The sequence below is a fragment of the Papio anubis genome, chromosome 17, assembly GCF_008728515.1.
Source record: "Papio anubis isolate 15944 chromosome 17, Panubis1.0, whole genome shotgun sequence".
Lineage (NCBI taxonomy): Eukaryota > Metazoa > Chordata > Mammalia > Primates > Cercopithecidae > Papio > Papio anubis.
Window position 1 is genome coordinate 27333162 of NC_044992.1, and position 15969 is coordinate 27349130.

The following is a 15969-nucleotide window of genomic DNA, read 5'->3' on the forward strand; positions in this document are numbered from 1 at the left end:
ATGTCACGCTCAGGTACAAAAGTGAGTTTGGGTTTTATTTTGTAAGCAGATGGGAGAGCTTCTTTGATATATACACATTTGCATTGTGTTGCACAATTCATAGAGTGCTTTCTTATTTGATTCTCAGAAACAAAACAAATGACAACACAGCCTCCTGCGAGACCAGCATTACTGTTATCATTGTCCTGATTTTACATTTGAGGAATGTGACTCGGGAGGTTCTTGGGGAGATCCAAAATAAGATTTCAAACCTCAAGCCTCCACTTGTGTCCTTCCTGTTCCTTGACAGTGCCCAACAAGTTTTGAGCTGGGAGTGAGGGGGGCAACAGTGTCTGATTTGTGTCCAGGAGAGAAAACACTCTGGCTGCTGTGTGGGGCAGGAGAATGCCCGGGAGGAGGGGAGACCCTGCTGGCCAGTGGTACGTCGTCATAGCGACAGGAGTAAGGCCAGAATGGGAGCAGGGAGGGAGGGCAAGGGGCAGCCCGAGGTGGAATTGCCAGAAGTTGGCAGCCTCCTTGGTAGGTGGGGAGAGGGAGTTAAGAGGAGGGAGGAGGCCCATGTTTAGGTGTGCGAGACTGAGAATAAAATTTGCTGCTTATATAGTCTGTGGCCAAAGGGAGAAGGGAGACAGCTGGATCCCTGGGGACCCTACACCAGCTGAGACAGCAGGTGCAATACTAAGGAGCTTGGTTTGAGAGTCAGGGGACCCCAGGTTCGAGTCCCGCTGCTGGCCCCTTTGCCCATGTAACTTGGTTAAATTATTTAAGTGCCTTGCACCTTAGTTCATTCATCTGTAAGATGTTAGAATTGGCACTCAAAAAGGAAGTTACTGATAGAAAACTGGTTTCGTGGAGGGAGATCATAATAATACGTACCTCAAAGGATTGATCTGAGGATGAAATACAGTAACGCCTGTCCTACACGGAGCGCAGTGCAGGTTACACAGGGATCACAGGGACTCTTTTCAGCACCAGAGTCCACTCAGTCCTTTATTTGCACGACTTTGAAAGTCCTCACAATGGCACTTGAGGCAGAAACAATTTTTATACTTGTTTTACAAGTGAGGACGCTGGGGATAGAACCTCCTGAAGGTTCACAAGGTTTTGCGATGGTATTGGCTTTACCCCTATGTCGCAGGTAAATACATGAAGCGGTGGCTGAGAGGGTAATTCACATACGAGCAAAGGGGGTGCCAGGCTTGGAGTTCGGGGAGCCAGGCCTGAGCCAGGCTACGGGCCCACCGGAGGATAGACAGCCAGGCTGAACCTGCCCAGTTAGAAGAGTGGGCAGCCCTCTGTGGGGTGGGCGAGACGAGGCTGGGAGCACCCGGGGGTCCCAGCGTGCCCTCTCCTGACCACCCTGGGCCTCTTTCCTCTGTCTGTCCCCAGCCTCTGGCCGCTCCCACCCGGCCAGCCCCAGTCCGCCGGGGCCGCAGGCCAGCCCGGTACTGCCGGTCAGCTACCGCCTGTCGCACACGCGGCTGGCCTTCTTCCTGCGGGAGGCGCGGCCCCCGTCACCCGCGGTCGCCAACAGCTCCCTGCAGCGCTCCGAGCCCTTCGTGGTGTTCCAGACCAAGGAGCTGCCGGTCCTCAACGTCTCGCTGGGGCCCTTCAGCACCAGCCAGGTGGTGGCGCGGGAGCTCCTGCAGCCTTCTAGCACCCTGGACATCCCCGAGCGCCTGACGGTGAACTGGAAGGTGCGGGCCTTCATTGTCCGCCCGCGCGTGCCCGCCTCGCAGCCCGTGGCCCAAGTGCTGTTCTACGTGGCCGGCCGGGACTGGGACGACTTCGGCGTCACCGAGCGGCTACCCTGTGTCCGCCTGCACGCCTTCCGGGATGCCCGGGAAGTCAAGAGCTCCTGCCGCCTCAGCGGGGGCCTGGCCACTTGTCTCGTGCGGGCCGAGCTGCCCCTGGCCTGGTTCGGGCCCCCAGCCCCGGCTGCGCCGCCCACAGCCCGCCGCAAGTCCCCGGACGGGCTGGAGCCCGAGGCGACAGGGGAGAGCCAGCAGGCCGAGCTCTACTACACGCTCCACGCCCCTGATGCGTCGGGGGGCTGCGGGGGCTCCCGCCGTGGGGCCGGGCCCGGGGTGGGGGCCCGAGCGGAGAGCCCTACCCAGCACCCCCTGCTGCGCATCGGGAGCATCAGCCTGTTCCGCCCGCCCCCCAGGAGGACCCTGCAGGAGCACAGGCTGGACAGCAACCTGATGATCCGCTTGCCAGACCGGCCCCTCAAGCCCGGGGAAGTGCTCAGCATCCTCCTCTATCTGGCCCCCAACTCCTCCTCGTCCTCCAGCCCCAGCGTGGAGCACTTTACACTCAGGTAGTAGGGAAGATGGGTGGGGATCTGGTTTCCCTTCCAAGATCAAATGCATACCTAACTCCTTGTGGGTGGGTGGGAGGGGGGACCTCCCAGCTGTATCCCTGTCCAGCTTCCTAATCCTGGGTCTGTCATTTAGTACTTGAGCAACCTCAGGAAGATACCTCGCTTATTGGAGCCGCAGTGCTCTTATCTGTCTAATGGCAACAAACATTCCTGCCCCTATTTCTGGATCTCATAGAAATGGCATCATGGTAAAGAGGAAATATCAGTTTCACAATCATAGATGTCCAGAATAATAGAACTGGGACTAGAAGTGCCCTTAGACATTTTACAGACAAGGAGACTGAGGCCAAGGAAGAAAAATGGGGACCAGAGAGCAGCCTGTTGGCTGGGAGCCAACAGAAGCGTGAGAGTGTGTGTGTGTGTGTGTGTGTGTGTGTTTAGGGACATTTGCTCCAGTCCTACAGTTGGGAGAAAAATTTTCAGGATTCCCAGCTCTTTCTATCCTTCTACATCTTGAAAAGGACACAGTTTGCAAACTCAAAAATGCCTTCGATTGTATCACATCCCCCGAAAACATGATAATATTTCACACTAGGAATCTATGGTTTGACCTATGTTGTGTAACTCTGAGGACACCCACCAAAATGCTTCCCCACCCCCAGACACTATGCATGGGACCTGAAACATCACCATTAGCCTGCAACTTCTAGTATTTCCCTGTCTCCTCAGTGTCCTACCTTCAAGTTTAAATATTGTTGGAAAGAGTCATGCCTGATTCAGTGATTGATACCTGAATGTGAACATAAGTTAAATCAGTCATCAGAGATCTTGGGCTGCGTTAATAGGAGTAGAGCTTGCAGAATTAGAGAGGTGGCAATCACCTCACTTTAGCCAATGTTCATTGGGGTGCAGCTGAAGTGTTGTATTTAGTACGGGACACTTCACATTTAGTGTCCAGAAGCGCGTGACTGGCTGTGAGGTGATTCAGAATTATGGCAACAAACAATTGGAGGAACTGAAGGAAAGAAGATTCAGAGAACACCTACTCACCTCGCCAGCTTTTTGAAGAACTACTACAGTTAAGATGGAGGGGAATTGTTCTCTGTTGCCCAGCAGAACCTGTGGCTGTTTTAGCTCAACCACATCCAGGGAAGATCTTTCTAGTTTTCATGGGCTTTCTGAAAAAGGAATGAGACGTGTGCAGTAGTGAGTCCTGTCACTAAGGTATGCCAGTAGAGATGAGGCAAAGACTTGGCAGGGATATGGTAGAAGGAATTGCAGCTTTCACCGAGGGTCAGAGTTTTCAGCTGTGTGATACCAGATTCCCCAAATTCATCTGGAACATTCATCTGAAACTTCCAGGACTCAGGGTAACTTAGTTTATCTGTTCCCTTCCCCCCAGTACAGCCTAGTGATGGTGGCCAGGTGGGCAGCTTTGGGCTGTAGCCTGACCCTCTCCCTCTTCTTCCTCCCACTTTGTCCCAGGGTAAAGGCCAAGAAGGGTGTGACCCTTTTAGGTACCAAGTCACGGAGTGGCCAGTGGCATGTGACCTCGGAGCTGCTGACTGGGGCAAAGCACTCAACAGCCACCGTGGATGTGACCTGGGCTCAGGGCACACCCCTGCCCCCCTGGTGAGCCGGAGTTGGTGCATCTACCCACCTCTTTGCAGAGCAGCCATCTGAGAGGGGTGGGGAATCTTTGAGGGAAGAGGCTGGGCTTGGGGAGGGCTGGGGCTTGGCTACTGGGGTCTCTGAGGTCCAGGCCCCTCAGTGGCATCCTGGGGCTGGAGCACCTCAGATGGGCTGGAGAAGGCTCACAGGGCCCCGTCAGGTAGCTCCCGGGGAGGGGTGGGGTCCCCATTGAGGGTTTCTGAGCTCCTGGGCCACTCCCAGCCCTTCATCCTCTGCTCTCCTTCCCTCCCCTCCCCTGGCAGGGAGGGCCAGGGCCCCTTGGAGATCCTGCAGCTGGACTTTGAAATGGAGAACTTCACCAGCCAGTCGGTCAAGCGGAGGATCATGTGGCACATTGACTACCGTGGCCACAGCGCCCTGCCTGACCTGGAGCGGGCAGTCACTGAGCTGACGGTCATTCAGCGGGATGTGCAAGCCATTCTACCCCTGGCCATGGTGAGCAGACAGGTGACCAGCCCAGAACATGCCTGAGTCTATGCATGCATGCACATTCGTGTGACAAGAATGTGAACTACTGAGTATATGTACAAATTGACATGTGTGTATATGTGAGACTTCCTGCCATGCCCAGGTATGCCTGTGTGAGAAGGTGTGTGCATGTGTGTTATATTTGTGGGGCCATGAGGACAGCAGATGCTCGTGGGGGCAGAAGTGGGAGATGTCACCATGGAGGGACCACTGATGGGAAGTTTGCAGGAGGAGGTAGCAATGCAGTTGAGTCTTGGAGATCACCTGGGAGGGAGGGCTCCCAGAGATGCACAGTGTGTCCTAGGCAGGGCATTACTTGGGCAAAGGTACGGTAGTGAGAATATGAGTAGTTTGTTCAAAAGAACTATAGATTTAGAAAGAGCGTCATGGAGTGGTAGGGCTGGAATGATTGTCTGGGGCCAGCCCAGGGCAGCTTGAATGGCCAGGGGCATGTGTTGGACATTACTATGTGAGTCCTGAGGAGCCTGGAAGCTGTTTAAGAGGAGACGGCAGGGGCCTGGGGAAGGATTGTTTCCTGGCAGCACAGTGAGGTGGACCCTGAGGTTCCTGCAAAAACCCAAGTGAGCAGATCATCTGTCAAGGAGCGCGAGGCGGGGTGGTTGCCTATCCCTGCACACGTGTGCAAGTGTTCCCACTGGAAGGATGTGCATCTGAGGAGTGGGGGGGAGGGGTGTCCAGGAGCCGGGGCCTTGGCTAGTGTGCCCCAGGACAGAAGAGGACCACAAGCAGAGCCCCCCTTCCTGCTTCTCCTCCCTGCAGGACACAGAGATCATCAACACGGCCATTTTGACTGGCAGGACAGTGGCCATCCCTGTCAAGGTCATTGCCATTGAGGTGAATGGCCTCGTCCTAGACGTCTCTGCCCTAGTGGAATGCGAGTCAGACAATGAAGACATCATCAAGGTGGGCATCCTGGAGGTGGGGCCCCTGGGGAAGAAGCCCTAGGCCTTCAGGAGAGCAGAACCTCAGACCAGAGTCCAGGTGGCTGACTCTTATTCATCCTCTAAGACTGAACTCATGCCTCCCTGTGCTGGGACTCCTTCTGTTGCAACAGCTGCCCCACTCTTTTCCTCCTACAGCACTGGCCTTACTTCATCCCAAGCTTCACCACACCATTCTGAAAGGGTTCATTCCCAAGTCTACTGACTCCCATGGTACTCCGTCTTCCTGCCCCTGGATACTGCTTTGGCCAGTCCTGGAGGGCTTCCTATAGGAATATGAAACAGACTGTCAGGCCAGAGGGGAGAAGGCAGTGTCAACAACTTGAAATCAATCTAGCAAGACATTATTGAATCTTGGTGTGTGGCAGACACTTGGCAAGGCAACAGGGGGTGGGTGAAGGAGACAACCTCTCAAAGACCTGCTCTGAACGCAGAGTGCGAGTGATCGGATGAAGGCAATGTAGCTCAGGAAGAAGCCTCAAGAAGTATGTGAGTAAGGCCAGGCGTGAAGGTTGTGTACTGAGGGCCCCACTCCTGGCACACACGATCCAGCTCCTCCAGCTCCTAAAGGCTCCTCTCAGCCGTGAGCTCCCAGCCTACCCCTGAGCTCCTCCCCAGGGACCTGCTCTCGCCCCAGGTCCTCCACAGCCCAGCCCACACGACACTCATCTGACTCAGTGACCCAGTTTGCCACCTCCCCAAGAGGGCTCCAGATTCGCTTCTTCCCCTGGTTTTGAACGGTGGTTAGAAGTGAGTTGGGAAGAGGAGGCAGTAAAGTGGGCAATGGTGTGAGCAGATGTCCAACCCTGGTACCTGTGGGGTGGGCCAGCCGCTCACTATGCCACCCTCCAGCAGGCATCAAAATCAGATGATTAGACAACTGAATTCGTTCTTGCTCCTGTAAATAATTCAGCTTGAAGGAGAGCAGGACAGTTGGAATGCAGATGTCCTCCTCCTGGTCGCTTGGGCTCGCTCCTGCTCTCTCTCTCTATGCTTTGCCTTTGGGTCCCTCCAAGTCTGGGGAGCATGGGGCTTACCTCTTCTATCCATCATCCAGGAAGGATGCCTTCCAAGGGAGCCAGAGCAGATGGTCTGTTACCCCCCACTCCACTGCATCACCCCCTTCAGAGAAGCCTCACCAGAAGTCTGTGGGGCTGTCCGCGGCTGGCAGACTGGGATGGGAAGAAACAGATCTGCTCCCAAGGGCCCTTACCCAGCACCTTCTCTGCCACCCAGACTCCCCCACCCCAGCTCCAGAGCAGAACCAAGGAGAATTAGAGAAGATGTTAAATGAAATTGGTTACAAATCTCGATGAAATATACTCAGGTCTTATGGAGTCTGCCACATTGTAAGTGGAATTTACAGGTCTGCAGTTGGAATTCTTTGCCTTCCAAGGTGGGAAATGAGCATTTCTGGCAGGGCTGCTGTCCCATCCCTCCACCCACCCCTCTGAGATGATGATGGGAGCTGGCAGGGTTTGGGATGCCCCAGGGGCTCATCTCCATGGATAAGCCATAGTCCCAATGCCCCTGGGTCCTTCCAGAGCCTTCAGGGCATCATCAACCCACCAGCTGAATGATAGACCTGCTCCCAAACTCAAGACCATGTACCCATGGACGTGCACCAGCATGAACACCTAGATGCATGTACACACAGCATCCATTCTGGGCTGCCAGGTGTGTGCGTGGGCATATTTAACACACAGAGCCATCTGCATTTGCCCTAAAGTACTGGCAGTGACACCTCTGTGAGTGGGCACAGGTATCCACCAAGATGTACTCAGCAGGCATGTGGTTTCCATCCAAGGAACCTCTAGGAATGCAAGTCGGTATCCAGGTGGGCAGGCATTTACAACAGCCACATTCGTTGGTGGCAGCCATCCACCCATCTATGCCTGGGGTTCTCTGGTCCTGAGTTTTCCTCTCCCATTCCCTCATCTCCACACCTGGTTAAGCAGCCCCCCTCACCAGAAATTAACTACCTGCCCATTCTCCTGGGGCAACCATGCCAGAGAGGCTGTGGAGGACATGGGCCTGCCCCTCATCCCCATCCCCTCCACCTCAATGTCCTCCCTGCCCAGTTAAGTGCCCATGTCCTTTTCTGCACCATAGAGGACTCTACCTGCCAGACCCCTGGCTCCAGAGCCCTGCCAGTCCTCCTGGGGGAGGGGAGCCAGCCCTGAGAGGCCCTCACCCTGGAGCCTCCTCCAAAGTGTGGCTCTGGCAGATCGGGAACAGCCCCTGAAAAGCATTTGCATGTTGGCTCCTTACTAAGGAACAAAAGCCTTCCCCAGTGGGCACCAAGAGGTGATCTCGAGAAAGAGCAAAAGCAGTGATGGAAGCCGGGACTCCCAGAGGAGTCAATGCCTCCTTCCACTGGCCGCCTCTCCTTCAGCCTCCTAGGACTTTCCCTCCAGCCCTGCTTGTCAGACTGAAGTTCCCTGCATTGCCTTACAGGAAGACCTGTACGGCAAGACGTGCCAACTGTTCCTCCCTTCCCCCAGGTTTCCAGCAGCTGCGACTACGTGTTTGTGAGCGGAAAAGAGTCTCGAGGGTCCATGAACGCCAGGGTCACCTTCCGCTACGACGTTCTCAATGCCCCCCTGGAAATGACAGTCTGGGTACCCAAGCTGCCCTTGCACATTGAGCTCTCAGATGCCCGCCTCAGCCAAGTGAAGGGCTGGAGGGTACCCATCCTCCCTGACCGGAGGTACAGCCCCTCTCCTATGGCAGATACTCGGGATACTCATGGGTGGATACAACCTCTGCCAACAGTCTGACCTGCATATGGGTATAAGGCCCTTGGTATACATAGTCTGTCGGTTGGTTGTGCAGTTAACAAACTTTCATCGACCCGCTACTGTGAGCTAGGCACTGGCAAGTGTTTGGGATGGGGTGACTGTGGCCAGTGCCTGACCATGCCAGTCTCTCAGTCCAGCAGGGGAGGAAGGCATGTGCATGCCACAGAACATGGTGATGGATGGGAAGCCCTGTGTGCAGGGAATCAAGTGGCACAAGGAGAGGACCGCTTCTTCCTCCAGGAGAAGTCAAGGCAGGCTTCCTGGAAGAGACAGCTCTTGAGCTAAGTCTTAAAGAATGAACTGAAAGGAGTTGGCTGGGGAGACAGGTTAAGAGACTGCCTGCAGTCAGGCGGACAAAATGGAGCAGACACACCTGTACGCATGTGCCTCAGCCTGGGCACACCAAGGACACACTAGTGAGTGCATGAGTGCAGGCACACTGTGACTCATACCCAGGTTCCCTTGTGGGCTTGTAAGCTCAGGCACCTGGGTGCCCATATGTGGGGCCTATACGTGTGTACTCACCACATTCCAATCACCCACTCAGCTGCTGGAGAGAAAAGCCCAGCAGGGAAGAGAAGAGAGGAAAGTGACAGGCAGCTAAGAGCAGGAGGTGGGCGGGGCTGGAGAGAGAAGCAGGTGGTGAGAGAAACAGGCAGCCAAGTGAGAAATGGGCTGAGTTCAACTCAGAGAGATTTGGAAGAGCAATGTGGCATAGACCAGTGCCTCTCAAACTTTAATGTGTACATGAATCACCTGGGGATCGGAGTAAAATGCAGATTCTGAGTGGGCAGGTCTGGGGTAAAGCCTGTAATTCTGCATTTCTCACCAGCTCCTGGGTGATAGCGATACTGCTTTGAGTAGCAGTGGACTCAGAAGCCAGACAGCCTGGTTTAAGTCCTGCCTCTGCTATTTACTAGCTGTGTAAACTTGGGCTACTTATGTAACCGCTCTGTGCCTCCATCTTCATATCTGTAAAATGGGCACAATAACACCTGCCTCATAGGATTTTTGTGAGGAATAAATTAATTAACCCAGGTAAAAGAACTCTCGGTGTAAATGAATATTCTAGTTGCTTGATCCTCCAGTACACCAACAAAGCACTAGCTACAGAGAGAAACACTTGGCTTTATCACCAAAGCACACCTTCCTGGCAGTAAGCCTCTCAATTTTAGCATTTTTTTTTTTTTGCAATGTGCACAGGCTGAGAATTTCCCAAATCATCAAGTCCAGGTTCCCTTTTGCTTAACAGTTTATCTATGTGTCTCTCTCCTCTCACATTTGACTAAAAGCAGCAAAAGGAAACCAGGCCACAATTTCCACACCTTGCTTGGAAATCTCAGTTCAATGTCCGAGTTCATCACCTACAGGTTCTGCTTAGCTTCCTCACAACCACAGAACACAATTCAGCTAAGATTTCTGGCATTCTATAAAAAGGATCACATTTGCTCCAGGTTAGAGCTTAAAACAGTGCCAGGCACAAACTTAGTACTGAAGAAGAGGCAGCAGTTGCTGTTAGGATTTGACACCAGCTATTCTCGGGCTTGGCTTAAGGCAAGAGGAGGCAGATAGGAACAGGAGGTATGGTCAAGAAGGTACTTTTCTAGGAGAGAAAAGACTGGGACTCCTGGCTCCAAACTTAGAGATGAAAGGCATGAACCAGAGTGGAGGCTTGCTTTTGCAGACCTTCTGGGAAGCTGGGAGGACCCAACAGGGCAAGGGTGAGGGGTGTGAATTGTGCAGGTCAGAGTCCAGGTGAGAAGCCTTCAGCATGGCATGTCCCCACCCCAGGTCAGTCCGGGAAAGCGAGGACGAGGACGAGGAAGAGGAGGAGCGGCGGCAGAGTGCAAGCCGGGGCTGCACCCTGCAGTACCAGCATGCCACCCTGCAGGTCTTCACCCAGTTCCACACGACATCATCCGAGGGCACTGACCAGGTGGTTACCATGCTAGGCCCGGACTGGCTGGTGGAGGTCACTGACCTAGTCAGTGACTTCATGCGGGTGGGCGACCCCCGAGTGGCACACATGGTGGACAGCAGCACACTGGCAGGGCTGGAGCCAGGCACCACCCCCTTTAAGGTAGGTATGGGCTCTGTCCCGGCACAAAGGGGCAGTGTTGGGAGCCTTATTTACCTGTGGGTGCAGAACTCAGATTTTCCCAACCCCAACTGGCCCCCAGAACACTCTTCCCTGCCTGCCCCTTGTCTGAAATTCCAAGGTCAAGCTCTCTTAGCTTCATCCTGGTAAAAGTTCTCACTCCGAGCTGTATCAACCCTCATCAATCCTCAGTGTGGGTGACTCAAGCAGACCCCTCCCTGAGAGCAGAGGGGGAGCAGGTGACAGTCAGCCAGGCTGGAGTCCAGGAAGGTGCGTTTGGTGATCTAGGAACTCAACTTTGACCTTTCCTGACTTGTTTCAACCCTGACAATTGGGTGTCTGGATAGAAATCATCTACCTAAGAAACTATTGTGACCTGTAGGCTAGAATCTGCCTGCAGACATATTTTCTTCGTAAAACAATTGATCCAACGTGTTTTCAATTGGGAGATTTCTCATTTAAAAAATACATATAGATTTCTGGTTTCACAAAAAATGAATCTGGCAACAATCAGCTGAAGCCGGTATTGGTGCCTCCTATACGTGAGAATGAGTTCCCTCATTTTCCACAGTCCTCACCACTCCCTTTTGTCTCTCTGACATTGAGGTTGCACATCAATTGCTGCTTATCACTGTGTGTGGGTTGTTGTTTTCCTTAGAATTGGCCCACCTCTCTCATTTGTGTTCTTGCCTGACTCCTATGAGCCCCTAACACTCTCATGACCTCTGGACACTGGTTCCTGGTTGCAGACCTGAGCCAGAGCTGCAAAGTCCTGCCTCCCAGCCTGCCTCACCCTTCAGGCCCCTCTTGCAGCAGTGCTGGGATTTCTCCCTAGCTGGGGATCTTGGGCAGGGGGGTTGCGCTTTCCTAGCTCTCTCCCATCCCGGTCCCGCTCTGCCTCAGGTGGTGTCTCCGCTGACGGAGGCTGTGCTCGGGGAGACGCTGCTGACAGTGACGGAGGAGAAGGTCAGCATCACACAGCTTCAGGCCCAGGTGGTGGCCAGCCTGGCCCTCTCCCTGCGGCCCAGCCCTGGGAGCAGCCACACCATCCTAGCCACCACAGCTGCCCAGCAGACCCTGAGCTTCCTCAAGCAGGTAACTGGCTGCTTGGCCCACCAGCCACGGATTTGGTGGTATGGAAGGAGGACCTGGGGACTCTGCTTTGCCCTAGCACCAAAAGTCCCCAAATTAGGGCTTTAGGAAACAGAGGATCTCTGCCCTCCATGCCCTGCACACCTGCCCACCCCATGGCCACAGCATCTACATGGGAGGTCAGAGCAAGGTCTCGCTTGCTGCTCTTGCCACCTGAGATGTTCCCTCTGAGGGTCTCCCTCCTGGATTCACAGAGGGCTGTCACCTCCACATCACCCCCAGGAAGTACCCTCACTTATCTCTGAAGCCCCAAGTATACACCATGGGCATAGCCACAGGACAAAAGTGGAAAGGTGACAGGTGGGAGTCCTGGGGAGTGAGGAGGTGACAGGTGTGAGTCCTGGGGAGTGAGGAGGTGAGCATCAAGTGCTGAGCCCAGAGTCAGGACACAGGGGTCCTCTGTCCCTAACTCATACCATCACCCCAAGCCAATCACTTCTCTCTGAACCCTACTTCCTCATCTGGAGCAAGGGCAATTCTCAGAAGGTTTTAGCCAACAGGCAGAAGTGGGGAGTGGGTGTGTATTCTCAACAGCTTGTTGTCTGACGGGGGCAAAGCCAAGGTCAGGCATGGAGATACGGAGCTATTCCAGCAGCAGAAGGGACTTGAATTAGACCCAAGGCAAAACTTACCTTCCGCTTATCCAGGGGAGACGGGTGAAGTGGACAATGGCATCCTCAGAGCGGTATGAGCCTGGATGCCATGGTCTGGGATTTAGCCTCCCCACACCCTGTAAGGGGGACTCTCACTTGAGCAATAGTTCTTAGTGCCCGCCACAGGCCAGGCACAGTTCCAGTGCTGAGAATACAGCAGGGAGCCAGAGACCTGTGGTCCCCGCCCCTACAGAGCCCAGGATCTAGCAGGAAGCCAGCTAAACAAGCTCTTTGACTCCTGACCCCTCTTTCTCCTCCTCCTCCAGGAAGCCCTACTGAGCCTCTGGCTCTCCTACAGTGATGGCACCACAGCCCCACTCTCCCTCTACAGTCCCCGAGACTACGGACTGCTAGTGAGCAGCCTGGATGAGCGTGTGGCCACTGTGACCCAGGACCGGGCCTTCCCTCTGGTAGTGGCTGAGGCCGAGGGGGCAGGGGAGCTGCTCCGCGCAGAGCTAACCATCGCTGAGAGTTGCCAGAAAACCAGACGCAAGAGTGTGCTGGCCACGACCCCTGTGGGCCTGCGGGTGCACTTTGGGAGGGACGAGGAGGACCCCACTTATGACTACCCGGGCCCCAGCCAACCAGGGCCTGGCGGGGGCGAGGACGAGGCCCGGGGAGCCGGCCCGCCAGGCTCTGCGCTACCCGCACCGGAGGCCCCAGGCCCGGGCACCGCCAGCCCCGTCGTGCCACCCACAGAAGACTTCCTGCCGCTGCCCACCGGCTTCCTGCAGATGCCACGGGGTCTGACCGACCTGGAGATTGGCATGTACGCGCTGCTGGGTGTCTTTTGCCTCGCCATCCTCGTCTTCCTCATCAACTGCATCGTTTTCGTGCTGCGCTACCGGCACAAGCGCATCCCGCCCGAGGGCCAGACCAGCATGGACCACTCTCACCACTGGGTGTTCCTGGGCAACGGGCAGCCGCTGCGAGTGCAAGGGGAGCTCTCGCCGCCGGCAGGCAACCCGCTGGAAACCGTGCCCGCCTGCTGCCACGGCGACCACCACAGCAGCGGCAGCTCTCAGACCAGCGTCCAGAGCCAGGTGCACGGCCGGGGCGACGGCTCCTCGGGCGGCTCAGCCCGGGACCAAGCCGAGGACCCCGCCAGCTCGCCCACCTCCAAGCGCAAGCGGGTCAAGTTCACCACCTTCACCACGCTGCCGTCAGAAGAGCTGGCCTATGACTCGGTGCCCGCCGGCGAAGAGGACGAGGAGGAGGAAGAGGACCTGGGTTGGGGCTGCCCGGATGTGGCGGGCACCACGCGGCCCACTGCACCCCCGGACCTGCACAATTACATGCGCAGAATCAAAGAGATTGCATAGAGGCGCCAACCGGAGTAGCAGGGACTCCCTCATCGGGGTCAGCTCGGGGTAGGACACAGCCGGGACCCCCGGTTCACACGGACTCTGGGCGGCTGAATTGATTTTGTACTCCCTGCCCCTGCAGCTTGACTCGGTGCGGGTCGGGCCGCCTCTGTGTCTGGGCCTTCCCTCGCCTCACACCGTTACCCTCTTCTGCCCCCTGCAGGTGGAGGGCTCTTCCTCCAGTGGCTCGCAAGGAGGAAAGCAAGCCCAGCCTCTCTTCTACCCTTTCCAAATCTCCTCCCATCTTAAGCAACTCCCTGCCCCAAGAGTGAGGCAAGGAGGTCTAGCTTGGGGTCACGTGGGCCCACGCTGTGTCCCGGCCCCGCCTCCCGTCCCCCCCTGTCGTCCCCCTATGCAGGGGGTTCTGTGGGGGTCTTGTGTCACAGGCTGCACAAAGACTTTCCTCAAACTAATATTCAGGGATTTCTGTCCTGCAGGGTGGGGAGGTGGCGGCTGCCTGCCCTGCCAAGGATCTTGCTGTGGATGAAATATCTGGGGGCTAGGGGGACAGCTGTAGCATCTGCTGGCATTCGCGTGCCTCCCAGGACCTGGGAGCTGACTCTACAGAGAGGTCTGGGTGCCAAGCCAGGCACCTTCCTGAGTTCTCAGGACTCCCACCCCTGCCCCAAGGGCTTTGGGCAGGGACCTAAAGGGGAAAGAGTCCTGGATCCATCTCTAGCCAAATCACACCCCAGAGCCAGAGGCCTGGGGACCTCCTTGCCTTCCCCTTCCCCTACAGCAAGGTCAACACTACTACGCCTTAGCCACCCCTCACCCTGCTGACCGCGCCTTCCCTCTGCAGCACAGGGCAGGCAGCCACCTATCCCCCACAAGATGGAACCCAGGAGGGGAGTAGAGGGCACCGGGGAATGCTGTGAGGGACTTTAGGGTGGGCAAACGCAGAAGGGAGCCAGTGTCGCCCCTACCCCATCCCACAGCCATTTTTCTCTCGGGTTCTACCCACCACTGTGTCGGATTTTTCTTAAATAAATGGAAGTGGTCAGACTGGAGGTGGGGGCAGCAGCTCCCATGAACAAACAGTACACGGTGGCTGGCTCTGTATCTTCCTTGTGTGCATGGGCAAACACACACACACACACAAACAAGTCCACACATGCACGCACACACACTCGCACACTGTGGGCACACTACATGACATGAGACCAAAACTCGGCTAGACCAGGCTGTGGTCCTGCTCTTCCTCCCCCAACATGCAGGTCCCTTAAGACCCTCTGGTGTTTTGGGATGCCCAGGTCAAGGGATGAAGAATCCGCTGACCCACAAATGTGCCCTTATAAAGAGGTGCCTCCTCTAAGGCTCTGTCCTGATTGGCTCAGGGGAGGGAAGGGCAGGCCTCGGAACTGCAGAGAAAGATCTTCTGGGGGGCACAGAAAAATAAGGAGAGAGGTGAGAGGGTTGGTGTGCCCACCTGAGTTACTCGAGCTTCCTTCACTGCCCACCTCTGAGGTGGCCCTCCCTGTAACCACCTCTCCTCCCTTCTCTCCCCCTTGGGGTTGATGGAGAAAGCCTGGGGATCTACATGTTAGAAACCAGACAGGAGAGAGCACATGCGTGTTGGGGTGCCCCTCCCCACCAGTGGGCCATGGGCTAGCTGCATCTCATGCCACACTTGACCCGTGAGTGTGCATGCAGCCCCTCATGAGGCCCTGGGAGCCCACACCCCAGCACAGGCAGCAACCTAGGGGACACAGGAGCTCAGGCGTGAGTGGGGCAGGAGCTCAGCCAAGGCTACCTGGCCAGCATCCAGTGCCCATAGACAGGTGGCTCTGGCAGTCACTTTTGGAAAGGAAAGGAACAGTAACCAGCATGTGTCCCAGAAGCAGCCAGCAGCAGAACTGGGGCTACACTGGCACCTGCCCAGACATGCTGTTGCTCACTATGGAAGGAAGCCTGGCCTCCCACAATCATCTGCTCAGCTGATGGTGCAGCCCAGGGTGGTTGTGAGGATTAAATTGGATCATGTATGAAGAGCGCTCTGCACAGCTCCCGCAGACAGCATGCCTAGTACAGACAGCTGCGCATAGAGGGTATCAATGAATGGACTTTGCCACAACCAGGTCTTAATTTTCAGGCAAGGCATAGGTCTGAAAAGAAGACTAGAGACTGACCAGCTGTGCCCAAGATACGTTTGGCAACAAAGAAAGGATGCAGCTCAGCAGCAAGTAAGGAGCTAACAGAAAGCTGAGCCCTAAAGCAGAACCACCGGGGAGCCTGGCAGGGGGCTCTCCTTGAGTTCCCAGAACAACAGATATCTGCCATTCAAACATTGCCCTGACTACTTGCTCCTGGAGGGGTATGGGGGTCTCAGTCATTTTTTAACCCCCTTGTGCTTAACCTGGTGCCTGGAATCAGCAAGTGCTCGACAAATGATTGCCTACCAAATTAAGTCCAAATGCAAACTCTAAATGGTTTTCACATTATCCCGTATTGAGGGA

At 55.6% G+C, this 15969-nt stretch overlaps 1 protein-coding gene across 1 annotated transcript; it reads left to right on the plus strand.

Annotated features, from left to right (window-relative positions):
• Positions 1–1367: 1367 nt before the first annotated feature.
• Positions 1368–14556, plus strand: TMEM132E (transmembrane protein 132E; the record flags this gene model as incomplete). The annotated part of the gene is made up of 8 exons (XM_021928926.2): positions 1368–2320; positions 3809–3955; positions 4258–4450; positions 5264–5407; positions 7950–8155; positions 10038–10326; positions 11248–11439; positions 12416–14556. Coding segments are annotated over 8 exons (3180 nt in total), but the record flags the coding sequence as incomplete, so codon positions are not given.
• Between the last annotated feature and the right edge of the window lie 1413 nt (positions 14557–15969).